Here is a 22,059-nt window from a genome sequence, read left to right as displayed (position 1 = left end):
CAAATCAGTCCAGGCTGTGTATGCTGATGTCGGTGTAGACACCGTTCGGGGAAACCACTGTGGATAATTTTGTGGGAGTTATTGTTCAGTGCTGGCAGTGCCTGTGGGAGCCACTACAAATAATGTGTGTGTGTGTGTGTGTGTGTGTGTTTGACAGGACGTTGCTCTGTTGCCCAGGGTGGAGAGCAGTGGGGTGATCTTAGCTTGTTGCAACTTCCGCATCCTGGGCTCAAGCCATCCTCCCGCCTCGGCCTCCCAGGTGGTTGGGATTACAGGCATGTACCAACACTTCCAGCTAATTTTGGTATTTTTAGCAGAGACAGGGTTTCACTGTGTTGCCCAGGCTGGTCCCAAACTCTTGACCTCAAGTGATCCGCCTGCCTTGGCCTCCCAAAGTGCTGGGATTACAGGTGTGACCCACCACATCCGGCCTGTGTGTGTGTTTCTGACATGGAAGGAGGATGTCAAAACAGGGTTTGGGCAACCAGTGTAGGTCCTGGGAAGAAACTGGCACAGACGAGGCTCAGGGGAGCTGGTGCACTTATGGGCGCACATGATGCATGTTGTCTGGGGGAACCGGTGTAGACTTGGCTTAGGGAATCTGTGTAAGTGGAGGCATTGCCTGGGGAGCTAGTGTAGACAACGTTGAGTTGGGGTATGTGGTCATTTTGGACAGTGGTGGAAGAGGTGGTTAAGCCAGTATTTGAGGGATTCTGTGTGAAGAGTGCCAGGGTGGCCTCTCTGGGTAATATTATGAGGTGTGAGTATAGGCAGTTTCTGGAAGAGCTAGCAAAAATCCCAGTGGGAGGGGTCAGGATCAACAGGGCCCAGGGGGTGGGGGCAATGTAAATAATATCAGGGATCAGGGGTCGGTGTAGAGACTCTGGGAGACACAGTATAGATGGCACCTAGGGAAGTCAAGGCAGAAGTATGAGAAGGTGTGGAGATGATGTTAGGTTGGGCAGTGTAGACATGTAGACATGGCCCAGCATGATTGACCCGGACGGTCCAGGGGCAGTGCCGACCAGGGTCCATGGAAGCCAGAAAAGACACTGTTGGGGGCAGCTCTTTGCTGGTAAACCAACTCTCTGGGGAATAAAAGAAGCTCCCATTTCTAGGGTTTGCCAATTTCCTTGGTGTAAACATTCCCCAAGGTTGATTTCAAGCTCCGAGACGGCTTCATTGGATGTGGAATTGGAAAGAAATGTATCAAACTGGCTCTTGCAAGCCCATCCCAGCTTACCACAGACTAGGCATGGCATGGCATGAACCCAGTAAAGCCAGTGTAGACAATGAGGGGGAAGTATGTAGATTTGCCCATGGGAACCAGTGTAGACAATGGCAGGAAGGTTGTGCAGAATTTGGCTTCAGGGAACCCACGTAGACAACATTCAGAGACAATGTAGACAGTGCTTTAGAGAAGCCAGTGTAGGCAGTTTTGATGGGGGAGGGGTCACCCCCGATGCACTCACAGCGTACAGAGAGGGTCACAGGTATCAGGGCTGGCTCCTCGAAGCTCTCATGCTCCACTTTGCAGGTGACCGTGACACCATCTGCTCGGCCCGAGGGGACCAAGGTGAAGCGGCTGGTGACGGTGACAGTGCCGGCCAGGGTCCCTGACACCTGGGTCTCTTTGGCTTCCCAGTCCAGGGATGAGAGCCAGGAGATCCGGGCAGGTGGGCGACCCTCTTTGGAGATGCAGCGGGCCACTGGCACAGGGTCCTGGCTGAACGTGACCTCCTGGGCCTCAGCGTGGTTCTGGGGCTTGGCTGGGGAGAGGATGAGAGGGGGTGCATCACTCCTCACCTGCAGTCATTCAACCAACACTCAGCAGAGGAGCAGGGTGCTAGGCCCTAACCGCTGGGTTCCAATCCCAGCTCTGCTGCTTATCAGTGGCCTGGCTTGGGGTAAGTGGTTTTGCAACTCGGTAGCTGTCTTTTCTTTGGTTCTGTAGCTGTCTCTTCTTTGGTAAAATGGGGATAATGAAAGTACCCACCCCGAGGATTTTTTTTTTTTTTTTTTTGAGATGGAGTCTGGCTCTGTCGCCCAGGCTGGAGTGCAGTGTCCGGATCTCAGCTCACTGCAAGCTCCGCCTCCCGGGCTTACGCCATTCTCCTGCCTCAGCCTCCCGAGTAGCTGGGACTACAGGCGCCCGCCACCTTGCCCGGCTAGTTTTTTGTATTTTTTTTAGTAGAGACGGGGTTTCAACGTGTTAGCCAGGATGGTCTTGATCTCCTGACCTCGTGTTCCATCCATCTCGGCCTCCCAAAGTGCTGGGATTACAGGATTGAGCCACTGCGCCTGGCCTGAGGATTGTTGTGTGAATTAAATACTACACTGATAGGTAAATGCCTTAGGGTACTGTCTGGCCCACACTGCCCTATCCAAGCGTTGCCCATTTTATTTTACTTTATTTTTTAGAGACAGGGGCCCGCTCTGTCACCTGGGCTTGCGTGCAGTGGCGTGATCATAGCTTGCTGCAGCCTCCACCCACTAGGCTCAAGTGATCCGCCCTCCTTGGCCTCCAGAGTAGCCAGGACCACAGGCATGCACCACCATGCCCAGCTAATTTAAATTTTTTTTTTTTTTGTAGAGATGAGTTCTTGCTATGTTGCCCAGGCGGATCTCAAACTCCTGAGCACAAACCATCTTCCCACCTCGGCCCCTCAAAGCTCTGAGGTTACAGGCGCCTGGCCTGGCCATTTCGTTATACTGTCTCTTCGCCCTGCCAGAGATGCAGAGACAGGGTCCAAAAGCCTGGAGGAGGCTGGGATTTAAAAAAAAAGGTGGTCAGGCATGGTGGTTCACACCTGCAATTCCAGCACTTTAGGAGGCTGAGGAGGGTGGATCACTTGAGGTCAGGAGTTCGACACCAGCCTGGCCAACATGGTGAAACCTTGTCTCTACTAAAAATGCAAAAATTAGCCAGGCGTGGTAGCATGCATCTGTAATCCCAGCTACTCAGGAGGCTGAGGCATGAGAATTGCTTGAACCCGGGAGGCGGAGGTTGCAGTGGGCGGAGATCATGCCACTGCACTCCAGCCTGGGTGACAGAGCAAGACTCCGTCTCAAAAAACAAAACAAAACAAAACAAAAAAGCCAAGGCTGAATAACCGAGTAATGTGATTCAAAGGTCCAGCTGAAAAGGCCCCCTGTTCCTTTTCCTGTAGTCATCATTAGAGGATTGTATGACCGGAAGTGTGATAAAGGCAGAAAATTTTCAAAGTCGGTCCTTTTTTTTTAATACCCTTTCCACCTTATCCTCTTGGAAAACATGGGAAGAAAAAAATCACAAAAACAAACCTCCAGGAAGAATAGCAGCTCATGCTTATGATGTGTGTCCCCCACCCAGACTCACATCTTCCGTTGCTTTCTGGACCTGGGTATCCACCTCTGAACTTCTCAACACAGTCTGACTCTCCCCTTCTTCCCAGCTCTCCCTTCCCACCGCCTTCTCCCCTGACCATCGTGGAGCATCCAAAAAGCCTCCCCACATCCTCCTGGCTGCCCTCCAAGCTGTTAGAATAGCGACTCAGGGCCCAAGCCCAGCACTTCCCCATGGCCACCTCCCCTGGCCGCTGCACGTGCTCCCTACCCACGCCCTCCTCAGTCTCTGCCCCCACCCACTTTGGGGTTTTGGTTGGTGATTTTGTGACTGGATTGCTTTGGCTTCCTTCTCCAGACCCCACTCCAAGCCCCTCTTCCTCAAGGGCACTTTGCTGACCGCTGACTCTGGCCAACCATCCATCTCTCAGTGGCTCACACATTATGAAGACAGAGGCTTTGGCTGTTTTGTTCCTTACTTCTGCCCCAGTGTGTATATAGAAGCTTTTGAAGTTATCTCTCTCTCTTTGTTTTTTTAATTTGAGATGGAGTCTTGCTCTGTCACCCAGGCTGGAGTACAGTGGTTCAATCTCGGCTCACTGCAACCTCCTCTTCCTGGTTTCAGTGATTCGCCCACCTTAGCCTCCTGAGTAGCTGGGATTACAGATGTGCGCCACCATCCCTGGCTAATTTTTACTTTTATTTTTGGAGACCCTCTCTCCAAGAAACAAACAAACAAACAAACAAACAAAAGCTCACTTGCAAAAGCTCCTTGCCTTGGCCCCTGCTTGAAGTGTATATTCAGGACAACTTCAATCTATGCTCCCAGGTGGTCATCCTCAAGCCTTGCCCTTGATTAAACCCTACACTTCCTCATATCTTCTGAGTCGCTTTATTTATTTATTTATTTTGATTCGGAGTTTTGCTCTTGTTGCCTCTCAGCCTCCCAAAGTGCTGGGATTACAGGTGTGAGCCACCGTGCCTAGCCCTAAAGTTATCTCTGGAAGAGAACAAATGATTGCATAAGAAGAGAGGCATTGGTGAGGGTGGGGAGGAGACAGCTGTCCTTTGTGTTATGGAAAACAACTGTGGTCTCATGTGTCACTGGAAAGGGAAGTGTTTACTCAAGGACAGCACAGGGTGACCTATCAGACGCTCTGGGCTGAGAAGGGGGAAGAAAAGGACATCCAGAGTGATGTGGCTTCTGGGAAGTTGCCTAGGGAAGGTGGGCTCCCAGGGGACTTCCAAGATTTAAAGAAACAGCATTTGTAGCTGGATGTGGTGACTCATGCCTGTAGTCCCAGCTACGCAGGAGGCGGAGGTAGGAGGATCCCTTGAGCCCAGGATTACAGGTGTGAGCCACTGCGTCGGGCCTGGGACTCTTCTCTGATCCTGCTTCCCCCTCAATCCATGGGCGAGCCCAGCACCTACTATCTCCTAAAAACACCTTTCTATGCCGCCCGCTTCCCTCTGCCCCCACTGCCTCATCCGTCTTCCCAGCAATGCCTCCTCTTGCCTCTCTTCCCAGCTCCCTTCTACCTCCGTCCACTCCTCCAATCGCTTGTCACACAAATGCCAGTCATTTTTTCCAATCTCAAACGTCTGACCAGATCTCTCCTGTGGCTTGACGCCTCCCATGGCTCTTAACCATACTGAGGGCGTAGCGTAGTCCAGCCTCCTCGCCTCCACCTGTGAAGCTCGTGTAATGTGGCCCCGCTGAGGGTCACTCAAGCCCTTGCCTATCTTCCCCAGCCTCCTTTCCATTCCTGGAACATGCCCAGCTCCCAGCTCACGCCTACCTCCCAGCTTTTTCTGCCCGTGCCCCTCTGCTGTGCCCGAAGGTGGGCTCCTTCTCAGACTCCAGACTTGACTAAGACGCCTTCCCTGCACATCCTATCTCAATGAGGCCAAGGTGTCCCCTACTTCTAAACCATTACTTCCCGCCTGGACTGGACTTGTTTTAAGATAGGGTCTCATTCTGTTGTCCAGGATGAAGTGCAGTAGTACAATCAGTTCCCTGCAGCCTCATCCTCCTGGGCTCAGGTGATCCTCCCACCTCAGCCTCTCAAGTAGCTGAAATTACAGGTATGAGTCAGGTGATCCTCCCACCTCAGCCTCTCGAGTAACTGAAATTACAGATGTGAGTCACTGAGCCTGGTTAATTAAAACAACTTTTTTTTTTCCCTGGCCGGGAGCAGTGGCTCACGCCTGTAATCCCAGCACTTTGAGCGGCCCAGGCAGATGGATCACCTGAGGTCAGGAGTTCAAGACCAGCCTGGTCAACAAGGCGAAACCCCATCTCTACTAAAAATACAAAAAAAATTAGCCAGGCGTGGTGGTGGGAGCCTGTAATCCCAGCTACTCAGGAGGCTGAGGCAGGAGAATTGCTTGAACCTGGGAGGTGAAGGTTGCTGTGAGCCGAGATCGCGCCACTCCACTCCAGCCTAGGCAACAAGAGCGAACCTCTGTCTCAAAAAAAAAAAAAAAAAAAAAAAAAAAAAAAAAAAAATTTTTGTCATTGAGACAAGAGTCTTACTATGTTGCCTAGGATGGTCTCAAATTACTAGGCTCAAGGGATCCTCCCACCTCGGCCTCCCTGAGTGCTGGGGTTATGGGCGTGAGCCACAGCACCCAGCCCGGCCTGGACTTTTGCAGTTGCCTTACCCTGTGGTTTTGCAGCTCCCATCCTTTCCCCTCCCAACACAGCCAGGAAGAGCTGGTGAGAACTCAAGCCAGATCAAACCTCTCTGCTGCTAAGAACAGAGCTTATCTACAGCTTACTACAGCTCTTGTCCTCCCTGGGCAAAAGCCAAAGCCTTCTCACAGTCCACAAGGCTTTTGCCAACCTATCCCCATCCTCTCCTTGACTTTGTTGCTTCCTACTTTCCCCCACTCATATGCCTCCAGCCACACTGACTTCCTTCCTGGCCCTCAAATACTCCAGGTATTCCTGTCTCAGGGCCTTTGTACTTGCCATTCCCTCTGCCTGGAATGCTCTTCCCTTAGATACCCACAGGGCTCTTCCTCTCCTAGTTTCTGCCTAAATATTCCCAGACCTCCTTAGCTAGAATTCCAACTTGGCCCCCTCCAACTTCCACAGCCCCTTTAACTGCTTTACTCTTTTATTTATTTATTAGAGATAGGGTCGCACTTTGTCACCTAGGCTGGAGTGTAGTGGCATGATCACAGCTCACCTCAGCCTCAAATTCCTGGTCTCAAGTGATCCTCCCACCTCAGCTTCCCAAGTAGCTGGGGCCACATCTGCGCACCACCATGGGCTCAATCTACCTGCCTCGGCCTCCCAAAGTGCTTGGATTATAGGCGTGAGCCACCACGCCCAACCTCAATACTTTTTTTTTTTTTTTTTTTTAGATTGAGTCTCGCTCTGTCACCCAGACTGGAGTGCAGTGGCACACTCTCGGCTCACTGCGACTTCTGCCTCCTGGGTTCAAGCGATTCTCCTGACTCAGCCTCCTGAGTAGCTGGAATTATAAGCGCAGGCCACCACACCCCGCTAATTTTTGTATTTTTCGTAGAGACAGGGTTTCACCATGTTGGCCAGGCTGGTCTTGAACTCCTGACCTCAGGCGATCTGCCCATCTCGGCCTTCCAAAGTGCTGGGATTACAGGGGTGGGCCACCGCGCCCAGCCAATACTTATTTTTTTGTTTTTTTCCAAGAATGCCTGGTTGCCTGCTGCATCCTCAGCACACAGTAAAGCATCTGGCACATGGTAGGTGCTTAATGAACATTTGCTGATGGATGGAAACCCACAGAGAAAGCAAACCTCACAGCTGAAGCCAAGAGAGAAACTGACCCGCAAGGGGATGCTTCCACACCGTGGCCCTCCCACCTCCTTGCCTCCCGCCCTTACCCTGCTCACCTATGACTCTGAGCCAGGTCATCCCTCGGACGGACCCCTTGGGGAAGGTGGCAAACTCGCAGGTGTAGTTGCCTTCGTCCTCCACCGTGAGCCCGCGGAGGGCCAGCGTGGCGTCCTGGAGCTCCGCCTCTGTGTCTTGCCTAGTGCTCTGCTTGGCAGAGACGAAGGACAGCCGCTCGCTGCCGGGCTTCGGGCTGGGGAAGCTGGGACCCATCTTAGGGTGGAAGGCGGCCACATTCTGGTGGTCTGGAGGTGCATCTGGGCGCTGCCAGGTCACCAGGGAGATGTACAGTCCAGGAACAGGTGGCAGCAGGTGGCACGGCAGCTCCACGGTGCCCCCGAGCTGGCCTCGCACCTCGGGTAGTACTTGAACTCGCACATCCTGGGCTCCTGGGCAGAGAGGACAGAGAGTGAAGAAGTCGGGTGGGGGAGGAACCCAGACACCTCCAGGCAGGGCTACCACAAAGGGGGCCCCACGGGAAATGCAGGCTCCATATGTAATGCAGGCAGCTTTGCAGCATCCTGATTCTGAAAAAGTCACCTGGAAAAGACATTTTAGGGAAGACTAAAATGACTATTCTATTATATTACTACGACACGTACTATGAAGTCATATTACGTATGATTTTGGAATTGCTGTTCATATTCCTAGGTGTGATAATTAAACTGTGGCTATGCACATTATTTTTCCCAGAAGATATGAAGTCGCAGTGTCATGATTTCAAGTTACTCGTAAATGGTTCAGCAAAAAACAAAATATGTCACCCATTGTTAAGGGGGTCTAGGTGGGGAGGGTGAGGGAGGCTCCAGGCCATTCTTTTTTTGTTTTTGAGACAGAGTCTTGCTCTATCGCCCAGGCTGGAGTGCAGTGGCGTGATCTCAGCTCACTGCAAGCTCTGCCTCCCGGGTTCACACCGTTCTCCTGTCTCAGCCTCCCGAGTAGCTGGGACTACAGGCACCTGCCACCATGCCTGGCTAGTTTTTTTCTTTTTTGTATTTTTAGTAGAGATGGGGTTTCACCGTGTTAGCCAGGATGGTCTCAATCTCCTGACCTTGTGATCTGCTTGCCTCAGCCTCCCAAAGTGCTGGGATTAAAGGCGTGAGCCACCGTGCCCAACCACCAGGCCATTCTTCTTACCTACACTTGTATGTTTAAAAGTTGACATGATGGCCAGGGTGGTGGCTCAAGACTTTAATCTCAGCACTTTGGGAAGCCAAGGTGGGAGGAATGCTTGAGCCTAAGAGTTCAAGATCGGCCTGGGCAATAGAGTGAGACCCTGCCTTTAAAATTAAAAAACAAAATAAATCAATAAAAATTTTATTTTCTTTAAACTAAATTTTGTTTTCCTCAGACAGGGTCTCACTTTCACCCAGGCTGGAATGCAGTGGGCAACTCAGCTCACTGCAGCCTCGACCTCCCAGGTTCAGGCTGGGACTACAGGCGTGCACCACCACACCTGGCTAATTTGTAATTTTTTTTTGGTAGAGACAATGTCTCGCTATGTTGCCCAGGCTGGTCTTGAACTCCTGGACTCAAGTGATCCTCCCACCTCAGCCTCCCAAAGTGCTGGGATTATAGGCGTGAGCCACTGCACCCGGCCCACCCCAAAATTTTCATAAAATGTTTTTTTTTTTGAGTGGGGGGGAATCATCTGAAAATAGATCAATTAAAAAAATTTTTCATACAATACATTTTAAAACATTTAAAGGCTGAGTATAATCTTCATCACCCCCCTCAGTAATATACTTTCTCTCACCTTCCTATGAAACCTACAGCCCTCCCTATATAGTATTTTTTTCCCAAGTTCCTTTCTTTTTTTTTGAGACCGAGTCTCGCTGTGTTGCCCAGCCTGGAGTGCAGTCGTGCAATCTTGGTCACTGTAAACTCCACCCCCGGTTCAAGGGATTCTTGTGCCTCAGCCTCCCGAGTAGCTGGGATTACAGGCGACCGCCACCATGTCCAGCTAATTTTTGTATTTTTAGTAGAGACAGGGTTTCACCATGTTGGCCAGACTGGTCTTGAACTCCTGACCTCAGGTGATCCGTTCCCCCTTGGCCCTAAGTTTCTATTTTTTATTAAAATAAAAATTTAAAAAGTATTATATTTTTAGCAGGTGCGAGTGCCGGTTTCTTACTTACATATATTGCGTTGAGGTGAAGTCTGGGCTTTTAGCGTATCCATCACCTGAATAGCAAACATTGTACCCAACAGTTAATTTTTCTTTTTCTTTTTATAGGGTCTCACTCTGTCTCCCAGGCTGAAGTACAGTGGCACGATCCTGGCTCACTGCAACCTGAGTGGCTGGGACTGCAGGCGTGCGCCACCAATGCCTGGCTAATTTTTTATTTTGTAGAGACAGGGTTTTGCCATGTTGCCCAGTCTGGTCTCAAACTCCTGAACTCAAAGCGAGCAGCCCGCCTGATCCTCCCACAGTGCTGGGATTATAGGCATGCACCAACGCACCTGACCTCCAACAGTTAATTTTTCTTTTTTTGAGACGGAGTCTTGCACTGTTGCCTGGGCTGGAGTGCAGTGGTGTGATCTCGGCTCACTGCAACCTCCACCTTCCAACTTCAAGCGATTCTCCTGCCTCAGCCTCCCGAGTAGCTGGGATTACAGGCACACGCTACCACGTCCGGCTAATTTTTTAATATTTTTAATAGAGATGGGGTTTCACTATGTTGGCCAGGCTGGCCTCGAACATCTGACCTCATGATCCACCTGCCTCGGCCTCCCAAAGTGCTGGGATTATAGGCGTGCGCCACCGTGCCCAGCCTCCAACAGTTAATTTTTCAACCCTCACCCCTTTCCCTCCCTCCCACCTTTTGTAGTCTCCACTGTCCATTATTCCAATCTTTGTGTCCATGTATATTTGCTGTTTAGCTTCCACTTATAAGTGAGAACATGTGGTATTTTGACTTTCTATTTCACTTAGGATAATGGCCTCTAGTTCCATCCGTGTTGGTGCAAAAAACATGATTCCATCCTTTTTTATGGCTGTGTACTATTCCATGATAGATATGTACCACATTTTCTTTCTTTTTTTTTATTGTAAGTTCCAGGGTACATGTGCAGGATGTGCAGGTTTCTTACGTAGGTAAACGTGTGCCATGGTGGTTTGCTGCACCTATCAACCCATCACCTAGGTAGTAAGCCGAACATGCATTTGCTATTTTTCCTAATGGTCTCCCTTTCCCTACCCACCCCCGCAACCCCACTGCAACAGGCCCAGTGTGTGCTGTTCCCCTCCCCATGTCCATGTGTTCTCATTGTGCAGCTCCCACTTATAAGTGAGAACATGTGGTGGTTGGTTTTCTGTTCCTATGTTAGTGGCTAAGGATAATGGCTTCCAGCGCCATCCATGTCCCTGCAAAGGACATGATCCTGTTCCTTTTTATGGCTGTGTAGTATTCCGCGGTATATATATGTACATTTTCTTTATCCAGTCTATCCATGATGGGCATTTGGATTGAGTCCATGTCTTTGCTATTATGAATAGTCCTGCAATGAACATACACATGCACGTATCTTTGTAATATAACGACTTACATTCTTTTGGGTATATATCCAGTAAGGGATTGCTAGGTCAAATGGTATTTCTGGTTCTAGATCTTTGAGGAATTGTCATACCGTCTTCATAACAGTTCAACTAATTTACATTCCCACTAGCAGTGTAAAAGTATTCCTATTTCTCCACAGCCTTGCCTGCATCAGTTGTTTCTTGACTTTTTTTTTTTTTTTTTTTTGAGACAGAGTCTCACTCTGTCACCCAGGCTGGATGGAGTGTAGTGGCACGATCTCGGCACACTGCAAGCACACTTGGAACCCCTCCTGGGTTCACGCCATTCTCCTGCCTCAGCCTTCTCAGTAGCTGGGACTACAGGTGCTCGCCACTATGTCCAGCTAATTTTTTGTATTTTTAGTAGAGACAGGGTTTTACCTTGTTAGCCAGGATGGTCTTGATCTCCTGACCTTGTGATCCGCCCGCCTCGGCCTCCCAAAGTGCTGGTATTACAGGCGTGAGCCACCGCGCCCAGCCTTTTGACTTTCTTTGAGACAGAGTCTAACTCTGTTGCCTGGGCTGGAGTGCAGTGGCATGATCTCAGCTCACTGCAACCTCCACCTCCTGGGTTCAAGTGATTCTCCTGCCTCAGCCGACAGAGTAGCTGGGATTACATGTGCCTGCCACCACACCCAGCTAATTTTTGTATTTATTGTAGAGACAGGGTTTCACTGTGTTGGCCAGGCTGGTCTCGAACTCCTGACCTTGTGATCCACCTGCCTCGGCCTCCCAAAGTGCTGGGATTAAAAGAGTGAGCCACTGCGCCTGGCTGTTTCTTGACTTTCTAATAATGGCCATTCTGACTGGTGTGAGATGGTATCTCACTGTTGTTTCGATATGCATTTCTCAATGATCAGTGATGTTGAGCTTTTTTTTCATATGTTTGTTGGTTACACGAATGTCTTCTTTTGAGAAGTGTCTGTTCATGTCCTTTATCCACTTTTTAAGGTTTTTTTTTCTTGTAAATTTGTTTAAGTTCCTTGTAGCTTCTGGATGTTAGACCTTTGTCAGATTGATAGATTGCAAAAATGTTCTCCCACTCTGTAGGTTGTCTGTTCACTCTGAGGATAGTTTCTTTGGCTGTGCAGAAGCTCTTTGGTTTAATTAGATCCCATTTGTCAATGTTTGCTTTTGCTGCATTGCTTTTGGCAATTTCATCATGAAATCTTTGTAGATATAGACCACATTTTCTTTATCCTCCATTCATCGATAGACACTTAGGTTGATTCCATATCTTTGCTATTGTGAACAGTGCTGCAATAAATATACAAGTGCAGGTGGATATAATGGATATAATGATGTCTTTTCCTTTGGGAGGATACTCAGTGGAATCCTGGACCGAATGGTAGTTCTATTTTTAGTTATTTGAGAAATCTCCATGCTGTTTTCCATACAGGCTGTACTAATTTACATTCCCATCAACAGTGGGTAAGTGGTCCCTTTACTCCGAATCCTCGCCAGCATCTGTTGTTTTTAGACTTTTTAGTAACAGACATTCTGACTGGGGTGAGATGGCACCTCATTGTAGTTTAAATTTGCATTTCTCTGATGATTAGTGATGTTGAGCATTTTTTCATATGTTTGTTGGCTGCCTGTATGTCTTCTTTAGAAAAATGTCTCTTCAGGTCCTTTGCTCATTTTTTACGTAGGTTTTTTTTTTTTTCTTACACTACACAATTCACCCATTTAAAGTATACAATTAAGGCTGGGTGCAGTGGTTCACATCTGTAATTCCAGCACTTTGGGAGACCGAAGCGGGTGGGACACTTGAGGTCAGGAGTTCAAGACAAGCCTGGCCAACATGGTGAAACCCTGTCTCTACTAAAAATATAAAAATTAGCCAGATGTGTTCACTTGAACCCAGGAGGCGGAGGTTGCACTGAGCCGAGATTGCGCCACTGCACTCCAGCTTGGGTGACAAAGGGAGACTCTGTCTCAAAAAAAGAAAAAAAGATATAATTTTTTAAATAAAAAAAATACAGTACAATTCAGTGGCTTTAAGTATATTTGGAGTTTTACATCTGTTACTATAATCAGTTTTAGGGTATGATTTTTTGAGACAGGATCTCACTCTGTCCAGGCTGGCGGGCAATGGTGCGATTTCTGCTCACTGCAAACTCTGTCTCTGGAGCTGAAGTGATCCCCCCACCTCAGCCCCCCAAGCAGCTGAGACTACAGGTGCGAGCCACAAAACCTGGCTAATTTTGTATTTTTTGTAGAGATGAGGATTCACCATATTGCTTAGGCTGGTCTTAAACTCCTGAGCTCAAGCGATCCACCTGCCTCAGCCTCCCAAATTGTTAGGATTATGAGCATGAGCCACTGCACCTGGCCTGGGCATTTTTATAATTCCCATAAGTAACCCCTTTACCCATTAAGCAGTCACTTCCCATTCCCCCAGCCACGAATTGACTTTCTGTCTCTGTAGATGTGCCTGTTCTGGACATTTCATGTAACAGACTATGCAGCCTTTGTGTCTGGCTTCTTTCACTTGGCATCCTGTTTTCCAGGTTCATCCATCTGTAACACGTGTTGGTGCTTCACTCTTCTTTAAGGCTCAATAATATTCCACTGGAGGGACGGACCACATTTTGTTTATCTATTCAGCCGCTGATGGGCATTTAGGTCGTTTCGACTTTTTGGCTCTGATTAATAAAGCTACTGGGATCATGCGAGTTCAAGTTTTATTTATTTATTTATTTTTGTAGACGGAGTCTCGCTCTGTCGCCCAGGCTGGAGTGCAGTGAGCTGAGCAAGCTCCGCCTGCTGGGTTTACGCCATTCTCCTGCCTCAGCCTCCCGAGTAGCTGGGACTACAGGCGCCCGCCACCTCGCCCGGCTAGTTTTTTGTATTTTTTAGTAGAGACGGGGTTTCAACGTATTAGCCAAGATGGTCTCGATCTCCGGACCTCGTGATCCGCCCGTCTCGGCCTCCCAAAGTGCTGGGATTACAGGCTTGAGCCACCGCGCCCGGCCAATTTTTTTTTTTTTTTTTCTTTTTTGAGACGGAGTCTCGCTCTGTCTCCCAGGCTGGAGTGCAGTGGCGCCATCTAGGCTCACTGCAAGCTCTGCCTCCCGGGGTCGCGCCATTCTCCTGCCTCAGGTGCTGGCCACCATGCCCGGCTAAGTTTTTGTATTTTTAGTAGAGACGGGGTTTCACCCGGTTAGCCAGGATGGGCTCTATTTCCTGACCTTGTGATCCGCCCGCCTCGGCCTCGCAAAGTGCTGGGATTACAGGCGTGAGTCACCGCGCCCGGCCACGAGTTCAAGTGTTTATGTGGACCCATGTTTGCAATTCTCACCCTGTCCTTTCATTTCTCAGCCATCCTAAGTGTTTCTTGTCACCTTTTTATTTTTCTGGAGATGGAGTCTTGCTCTGTTGCCTAGGTTGGCCCGATCTCAGCTCACTGCAACCTCCGCCTCTTGGGTTCAAGCGATTCTCCTGCCTCAGCCTCCTGAGTAGCTGGGATTACAGGTGCGAGCTACCATGTCTGGCTAATCTTTGTATTTTTAGTGGAGACCAGATTTCACCATGTTGGTCAGGCTGCTCTCAAACTCCTGACCTCAGGTGATCCATCTGCCTCAGCCTCCCAAAGTGCTGGGATTACAGGCGTGAGCCACTGCGCGTGGCCCATGTTTTCTCACTTTTAATATAAACGAGAACAAGAACAAATCTTCCTCTGCTCTGCACGGCGGTACAGCATGGCGACTGAGTGGCCCACAGTTCATGGGTTTGAATCCTGGCTCTGCGATCTTGTGCAGGTCACTTAACGTCTCTGTGCCTCAGTTTCCACAGCTGTAAAATGAGGTTAATAATAGTGCCTGCGTCCCAAGGGCTGTTATAAAGATTAAAGAATAGCTGTGGAACACTCAGCATAGAGCCCCAGGAAATGAGAGGTCAGTGCTTGCTGAGTAAACATAGGGAGCTCAGTTTAATTACAGGTGGCCTTGGCACTCAGCCTCCAGGCCAGGAAAAGCCCAGGGCACAAGACTCATTTCGAGGGCCAGCACCACTGCCCAGCTCTGTCTGAGGGAGATGGGCCATGGAGGCGGTGAAAAGGCCCTGGCGTCACACACACAGGAACCCCAGGGAAGACAACCCTAATGAGTAACCCTAATGAGCGGTCGCTGGTGGAAGGCAGTCCCCTTGGGTGGGGATAGGCGGAGGATCTTTGGGTAAGAAGTCATCAGTGAATTATAGCAATACGAGAAAGGAAATTAAAAATAAAATAAGGCCAGGTGCGGTGGCTCACACCTGTAATCCCAGCACTTTGGGAGGCCGAGGCAGGAGGCTCACTTGGGGCCAGGAGTTCGAGACCAGCCTGGCCAACATGGTGAAGCCCCGTCTATACCAAAAATACAAAAATTAGCTGGACGTGGTGGCAGGCACCTGTAATCCCAGCTACTCAGGAGGCTAAGGTGGGAGAATCGCTTGAACCCGGGAGGTGGAGGTTGCAGTGAGCTGAGATCATGCCACTGCACTCCAGCCCGGGCAACAGAGTTAGACTCTGTCTCAAAGAAACTCAAAAGGCTGGGCGTGGTGGCTCACGCCTGTAATACCAGCACTTTGGGAGGCTGAGGCAGGAGGATCACCTGAGGGCAGGAGTTCAAGACCAGCCTGGCCAACATGGTGAACCCCCGTCTATACCAAAAATACAAAAATTAGCTGGACGTGGTGGTGGGCCCCTATATTCCCAGCTACTTGGGAGGCTGAGGAAGGGGAATCGCTTGAACCCAGAGACCTCACCACTGCACTCCAGCGTGGGCGATAGAATGAGACCCTGCCTACCTTAAAAGAAAAAATTTAAATTAAAAAAAAGATAATTAAAAAAGAAAAAGCCATCAGCAAAGACCGAAGTGTGACATAAATACATCATCTCCACACAAGTCCCACAACTCAAACTCAGGTGGGTCACTTGGGGGAAAAATGAGGCTTTTCCAGTCCAGAGGGGCCACCCCCACCCACCTTGAGAAAAGAAAAATAGCTCAGATCAGTCTGAACTATGCAAAATGTATCAGGCCCAGGGAGACTGTACAGGGAATAGGGGACTTTGGTCACACACCTCCTCCACCCATGCCCGGGGCAGTGGTTCCTGCCCAGCTGCCCTCCCCATTAGCTTCTTGTTCCTGGAATTTGTGATACAATAGCCAATCAATACCTCCTGTTATCTTTTTTTCAGATCCAGACCTGCAGATACCTTATCCTATTTTAATGTAAATTCTTGGTTAACAATTTAGGAACTCTCTCTTCTTTGGTCCTTAAAAATCCACTTGCAAGCCGGGCGCGGTGGCTCAAGCCTGTAATCCCAGCACTTTGGGAGGCCGAGACGGGCGGATCACGAGGTCAGGAGATCGAGACCATCCTGGCTAACCCAGTGAAACCCTGTCTCTACTAAAAAATACAAAAAACTAGCCGGGCGCGGTGGCGGGCGCCTGTAGTCCCAACTACTCGGGAGGCTGAGGCAGGAGAATGGCGTGAACCCGGGAGGCGGAGCTTGCAGTGAGCTGAGATCCGGCCACTGCACTCCAGCCTGGGCGGCAGAGCGAGACTCCGTCTCAAAAAAAAAAAAAAAAAAAAAAAATCCACTTGCAGACTGGGTGTGGTGGCTCACGCCTGTAATCCCAGCACTTTGGGAGGCCGAGGCAGGCAGATTGCCTGAGGTCAGGGGTTTGAGACCAGCCTGGCCAACATGGCGAAATCCCGTCTCTACTAAAAATATAAACATTAGCCGGGCATGGTGGCGCGTGCCTGTAACACCAGCTATTGGGGGGCTGAGGAAGAAGGATCGCTTGAACCTGGGAGATGGAGGTTGTAGTGAGCAGAGATTGTGCCACTGCACTCTAGCCTGGGCAACAGAGCGAGACTCCATCTCAAAAAAAAAAAAAAAATAGCTGGGCAAGGTGGCTAGGGCCTGTAGTCCCAGCTACTAGGGAGGCTGTGGCAGGAGGATCACTCAAGGCTGGGAGCCCAAGAAACTGATGCTGCAGTGAGCCATGATCACACTGCACTCCAGACTGAGTGACAGAGTGAGACCCTGTCTCACAAAGAAAAAAGTCCACTTGTAATTACAGCTAGTCAAAGGGTTTATTCGGAGCAACTCGAATCCACACTCCCGGGTGGCCATCCTCAAGCTTTAGGCTTCAATAAACTCTGTACTTAATCATATTTTCTGAATCTCATTATTTAAGGCTGACACCCTTTCCAGCTGGCAACCTTGTTTCCAAGCCCAACTTCCTCCATCTATAAAATGGGGATGTTTCAGCCTCCCTCCAGGGTCCCTGTGACAGTTCCATGGAAGGACTTGCTCATGGGGGATCTTCACGGGGCTTGGCCCAGGTGAGCAGAGCAGTGGCGGTCAGCCTCCTGTTGCAGGCCAGATCTGGCTGTGGCGCATGTTTGCTTTGGCCCACAGAGTGTTATTTCAGATGGGAAGTAGCGGCCCACACAGAAAGGCCTGGAGATTGCTGTCTAAAGCACCAGACAGAAGTCCGGATACGTGGCTCCTGGGAGCAACAGCTGACTGGGGCTGAGGAAGGACAACCCCCCTCCCACAGGGCACTCCCTTCCGGCTCTACTCAAAATACAAAAATTAACCGGGTGTGGTGACACACACCTGTAATCCCAGCTACTCGGGAAGGTTGAGGCAGAGTTATCACCCAGGTGCTGCGACTTATCACCCGCCTGGCCCCCAGAGACACTGAGGTTGGAATCAGGGTTGTTAAGGGCTCTGGCCCCTTCCTAGTTGGGCAAGCAGGGAAGGCCACTCAATGAGGGTCAAGGAAAGCCATTTCGGCCTGTGTGAACTGCAGAGACAGCAAAGTAGGCTGGGGCCTAGGAGGTTAGCTTCCTCTTTGCGGTAAGTGGGAGCCGTTGAGGGTTCTTCAAATGGAGAATGACTTTGCTTCTTCCAAAGAGGTCTGAGGGGAAGGTGGTGGGCTGAGCAGAAATAGATGACCAGACAGCAAAATGACACAAAAAAGGTGGCAGTGAAAAGAACAAGAGGTTAAGACTGAGACTGAGCGTTGGGGAGGAAGATAACAGGTCTTAGGATTTATTTTTTTGAGACAGAGTCTTTCTCGCTGTATCACCCAGGCCAGAGTGCAGTGGCGCCATCTTGGCTCACTGCAACCTCTGCCTCCCGGGTTCAAGCAATTCTGCCTCAACCTCCTGAGTAGCTGGGATTACAGGTGTGTGTCACCACACTCGGTTAATTTTTGTATTTTGAGTAGAGACGGGGTTTCACCATCTTGGCCAGGCTGGCCTTGAACTCCTGACCTCAGGTGATCCGCCCACTTTAGCCTCCCAAAGTGCTGGGATTACAGGCGTGAGCCACTGTGCCTCACCAGGATTTAAAATTTTAAAATGGAAGGGATTTGGTAGTAGGGAGAGAGGGAGGGATCAGGAAAAGGCAGAACCTGGAAGAATCTGGCCATTCTTTCACATCTTATAGGTCAAATCCAAAAAACTAATAGTTGCTCAACAAACAGATCCTGGGTGCTAGAGGGTCTGCCCTCTCCAGCCCCGAGGTTTGTCTGTGTTATCCCCTACTGTATCCCCAGCACCTACAACAGGGCCTAGCATATAGTAGGTGCTCAATAAACACTGCCAAGTGAATGAATGGCATCTGAGCACTACTGGCTTTGGAGGATTAAAACAAAAAAACCACTTTAGGCTGGGGGCGATGGCTCATGCCTGTAATCCCAGAACTTTGGGAAATCAAGGTGGGTGGATCACTTGAGGCCAGGAGTTCGAGACCAGCCTGGCCGACATGGTGAAACCCTGTCTCTATTAAATATACAAAAATTAGCTGCATGCCTGTAATTCCAGCTATTTTAGGGAGAGTCGTTTGAACTCAGGAGGTGGAGGTTGCTGTGAGCCGAGAATGGGCCACTGCACTCCAGCCTGGGTGACAGAGTGAGGACCCTGTCTCAAACAAACCCACCACTTTTAACTTCTTGTGGGGCACACTCCTCGGAGGGTTCTTTTACCCCCAGATACTCCACCTCAGCTGCCACCTCCTCTCCCCTCCCTGGCTGGCTGCTCTTCCGCCCTTTCGCCCTTTTATGTTTTCTGTCTGCATAGTGCTTCTCACCATCTCACACACTAGATATGTCACATCCTCCTGGAAACCGACTGCCAGTGCCATGAGGGCAGGGATCTTCTGTCTGTTTTGCTCACACCTGTACCCTCAGCATCTACAAGAGAGATTGGTACCTAGTAGATGTTCAATATTTGCTGAATGAATGAATGAACCAAGCTCTAAAATCCCATTGCTGCCAGGTGCAATGGCTCACGCCTGTAATCCCAGCACTTTGGGAGGCCCAGGCAGGCAGATCACCTGAGGTCAGGAGTTTGAGAACAGCCTGACCAACATGGTGAAACTAAAATACAAAAAATCTACTAAAAATACAAAACTTAGCCGGGCATGGTGGCGGGTCCCCGTAATCCCAGCTATTCGGGAGGCTGAGGCAGGAGAATCACTTGAACCTAGCAGGCAGAGGCTGTATTGAGCTGAGATTATAGCACTGCACTCCAGCCTGGGGGACAGAGGGAGATTCTGTCTCAAAAAAAAAAAAAAAAAAAAAAAAGGGCCAGGCGCGGTGACTCATGCCTGTAATCCCAGCACTTTGGGAGGTCGAGGCGGGCGGATCACAAGGTCAGGAGGGCTAACACGGTGCAATCCCATCTCTATTAAAAATACAAAAATTAGCCGGGCAAGGTGGCGGGCACCTATAGTCCCAGCTACTCGGGAGGCTGAGGCAGGAGAATGGTGTGAACCTGGGAGGCAGAGCTTGCAGTGAGCCGAGATCGCGCCACTGTACTCCAGCCTAGGCGACAGAGCGAGACTCTGTATCAAAAAAAAAAAAAAATCCTATTGCTGTAAGTTCCCCATTCTGAGTTTCTAATTCCAAATGAATGAACAGGATAGTTCAGGCCCTGTGGGGTTAACAGTCCTTTTTTTTTTTTTTTTTTTTGAGATAGGATCTCACTCCGTTGCTCAGGGTGGAGTGCAGTGGTGTGATCTCAGCGTGCTGCATGCAGCCTCAACCTCCTGGGCTCAAGCAATCCTCCCACGTCAGCCTTCGGAGTAGTTGGGACTACAGGCGGGCACCACCATACTTGACTAATTAAACAAAAATCTATTTTGTAGAAAGGGGGTTTCACTGTTTGTTGCCCAGGCTGTTCTCAAACTCCTGGACTCAAGCAATTCCTCTTGCCTTGGCTTCCCAAAGTGCTTGGATTACAGGCGTGAGCCACCGCGTCCTGCCTACAGTCCATTTTTAAGGCATTTTCACCTCTTTCTCTCTCATACAAAATGGACTTGTGATAGATCACAAGCAATCTATCAGGAAACCCTGACACCTCCTTTTTTTGAAATTTATCTATTTAGACCACCTCTGACGCCTCCCCAGTCCCTGCCCTGGTCTAATCCACTGCCACTTCCCACCTGGAGGACTGCAGTTGTCCTTGTGGTCTGTTCCTATGCACAGCCAGAGGGATCCCGCTAGAAACTGCAGCAGAACACGCCCTCCTCTGCACAGAGCCCTCAGGAAACAAGCCCAAGTCTTTTCTGTGTTTTTTCTTTTCTTTTTTTTTTTGAGACAGAGTGTTGCTCTGTCTGCGTCTCCTGCCTTAGCCTCCTAAGTAGCTGGGATTACAGGTGCCCGCTACCATGTCTCAAAAAAAAAAAAAAAAAAAAAAGAAAGAAAGAAAAAACCCTACAGGCCGGGTGCAGTGGCTCACCTGAGCTCAGGAGACCAGCCTGGGCAACACAGTAAAAGCCCGTCTCTACTAAAAATACAGAAATTAGCTGGGCAGTGTGACACCAACCTGTAATCCCAACTACTTGGGAGGCTGAGGCACGAGAATCGCTTGAACCCGGGAGGCGGAGGTTGCAGTGAGCTGAGATGGTGTCACTGTACCAGCTTGGATGACAGAGTGAGACAGTGAGACACTTGCCAGCTTGGGCAACAGAGTGAGACTCTCGTCTCAAAGAAAAAAAAAAAAAAGAGAAAGAGCCCTCAGTGGGGCAGGGGTCTGGGGGAAGAGGCGCCAGGATCAGGGCAGGGGCTATGGGGATGGAGGAGGGCTAGACTGGAGACACTCAGAACTTGGAATGGGAGAGCGGGACCAGCGGTGAGGGTGACAGGGAGAAGCTGGGAGGGTAGGGACTTGGAGGCTGACAGGCTGTAGAGGTAAGGGGGACAGGGGTGAGGGCCGCTGCCCAGACGCTCTGTGTGTCAGGTGGGGGCAAGGGAGATACAGCCAGGAGGATGGCCGGCCTGGAGTGAGCCCCCACCGTCCAGCACACTGCTAGGCAGGGGCTGTGCCGTGAACTTGGCCAGGACATGGCCAGCACCATAGCTGGGGGACTGTGGCCATGGGAACACCAGCCTCCCTCAGTGTCACTGGGCAAGCCAGACTGGTGACAGCTTCATGAGGTGTGAGCTGGGTCCCCAGATACACTTCCTCTCCCTGTGGACTGCACCCGCAGGCTTCCTGTGGTGGCAGAGTGGAGGCTGTCCAGGGCGTGGTGTGAGCCCATGGGAGAACTATGGGGACAGACACAGCTTGAGACCCCGAGATCCATAGGTGGGTAGGCCAAGGCAGCGAGGAGGGTGCAGAGTGACTTATGGAACCCTGGAGGAGAGGCTGGGGGCTTGGACTCCCGGGCCTGAGAAAGGAGGGGGCTGGGCGCCTGGATTCCTGGGTCTGAGGGAGGAGGAGCTAGAGGCCTAGACTCCTGGGTCTGAGGGAGGAGGGGACTGAAGCTGGACCCCTGGGTCTGAGGGAGGAGAGATGGTGGCCTGGACTCCTGGGTCTCAGGGAGGAGGGGCTGGGGCCTAGACTCCTGGGTCTGAGGGAGGAGGGATGGTGGCCTGGACTCCTGGGTCTGAGGGAGGAGGCATGGGGGCCTGGACTCCTGGGTCGGAGGGAGGAGGGGCTGGGGGCCTGGACTCCTGGGTCTGAGGGAGGAGGGATGCAGGCCTGGACTCCTGGGTCTGAGGGAGGAGGGATGCAGGCCTGGATTCCTGGGTCTGAGGGAGGAGGGATGGGGGCCTGGACTCCTGGGTCTGCGAGAGGAAGGGCTGGGACCTGGGCTCCTGGGTCTGAGGGAGGCGGGGCCTGAGGCTGGACACCTGGGTCTATGGGAGGAGAAGTTGGGCTCTTGGACTCCTGCGTGGCTGGCTCCCCAGGGCCTGGCTTCCCCCACAGATCTATAAAGCACAGCGACCCACCTTCCTATGGCAAGGCGCGTTGGGACTAGAGCAGACCCTTGAAGGCCAGA

General features: G+C 50.6%; 2 protein-coding genes across 36 annotated transcripts in view; both read right to left on the bottom strand.

Moving 5' to 3' along the window:
- The window catches only part of APOE (apolipoprotein E), a 125,782-nt gene that overhangs the window by 36,455 nt on the left and 67,268 nt on the right, over nucleotides 1-22,059 (bottom strand). Inside the window, exon 1 of one of the 34 annotated variants that reach the window (XM_050772182.1) lies at nucleotides 10,412-10,415. The exons of 31 other annotated variants lie outside the window; for them this stretch is intronic. The gene's annotated coding sequence lies outside the window, so the exon portion shown is untranslated. Of the gene's footprint in view, nucleotides 1-3,148; nucleotides 3,153-4,797; nucleotides 4,802-10,411; nucleotides 10,416-22,059 lie in introns of those variants that run through there. 2 more of the 34 variants (XM_050772181.1, XM_050772165.1) reach the window with 2 other exon arrangements.
- NECTIN2 (nectin cell adhesion molecule 2) overlaps nucleotides 1-22,059 on the bottom strand; it is a 43,012-nt gene that overhangs the window by 15,655 nt on the left and 5,298 nt on the right. For both annotated transcript variants that reach the window (XM_050772205.1, XM_050772204.1), the window contains exons 2-3: nucleotides 7,207-7,596; nucleotides 1,473-1,769 (exon numbers count right to left, since the gene is read on the bottom strand). In XM_050772205.1, the coding sequence (XP_050628162.1) occupies nucleotides 1,473-1,769; nucleotides 7,207-7,596 (687 nt within the window). The remainder of the gene's footprint in view (nucleotides 1-1,472; nucleotides 1,770-7,206; nucleotides 7,597-22,059) is intronic.

Source organism: Macaca thibetana, chromosome 19, assembly GCF_024542745.1.
Source record: "Macaca thibetana thibetana isolate TM-01 chromosome 19, ASM2454274v1, whole genome shotgun sequence".
Taxonomy (NCBI): Eukaryota; Metazoa; Chordata; class Mammalia; order Primates; family Cercopithecidae; genus Macaca; species Macaca thibetana.
Note: the sequence above shows the minus strand (reverse complement) of the source record. Positions and strands in the feature narration are given on the sequence as shown.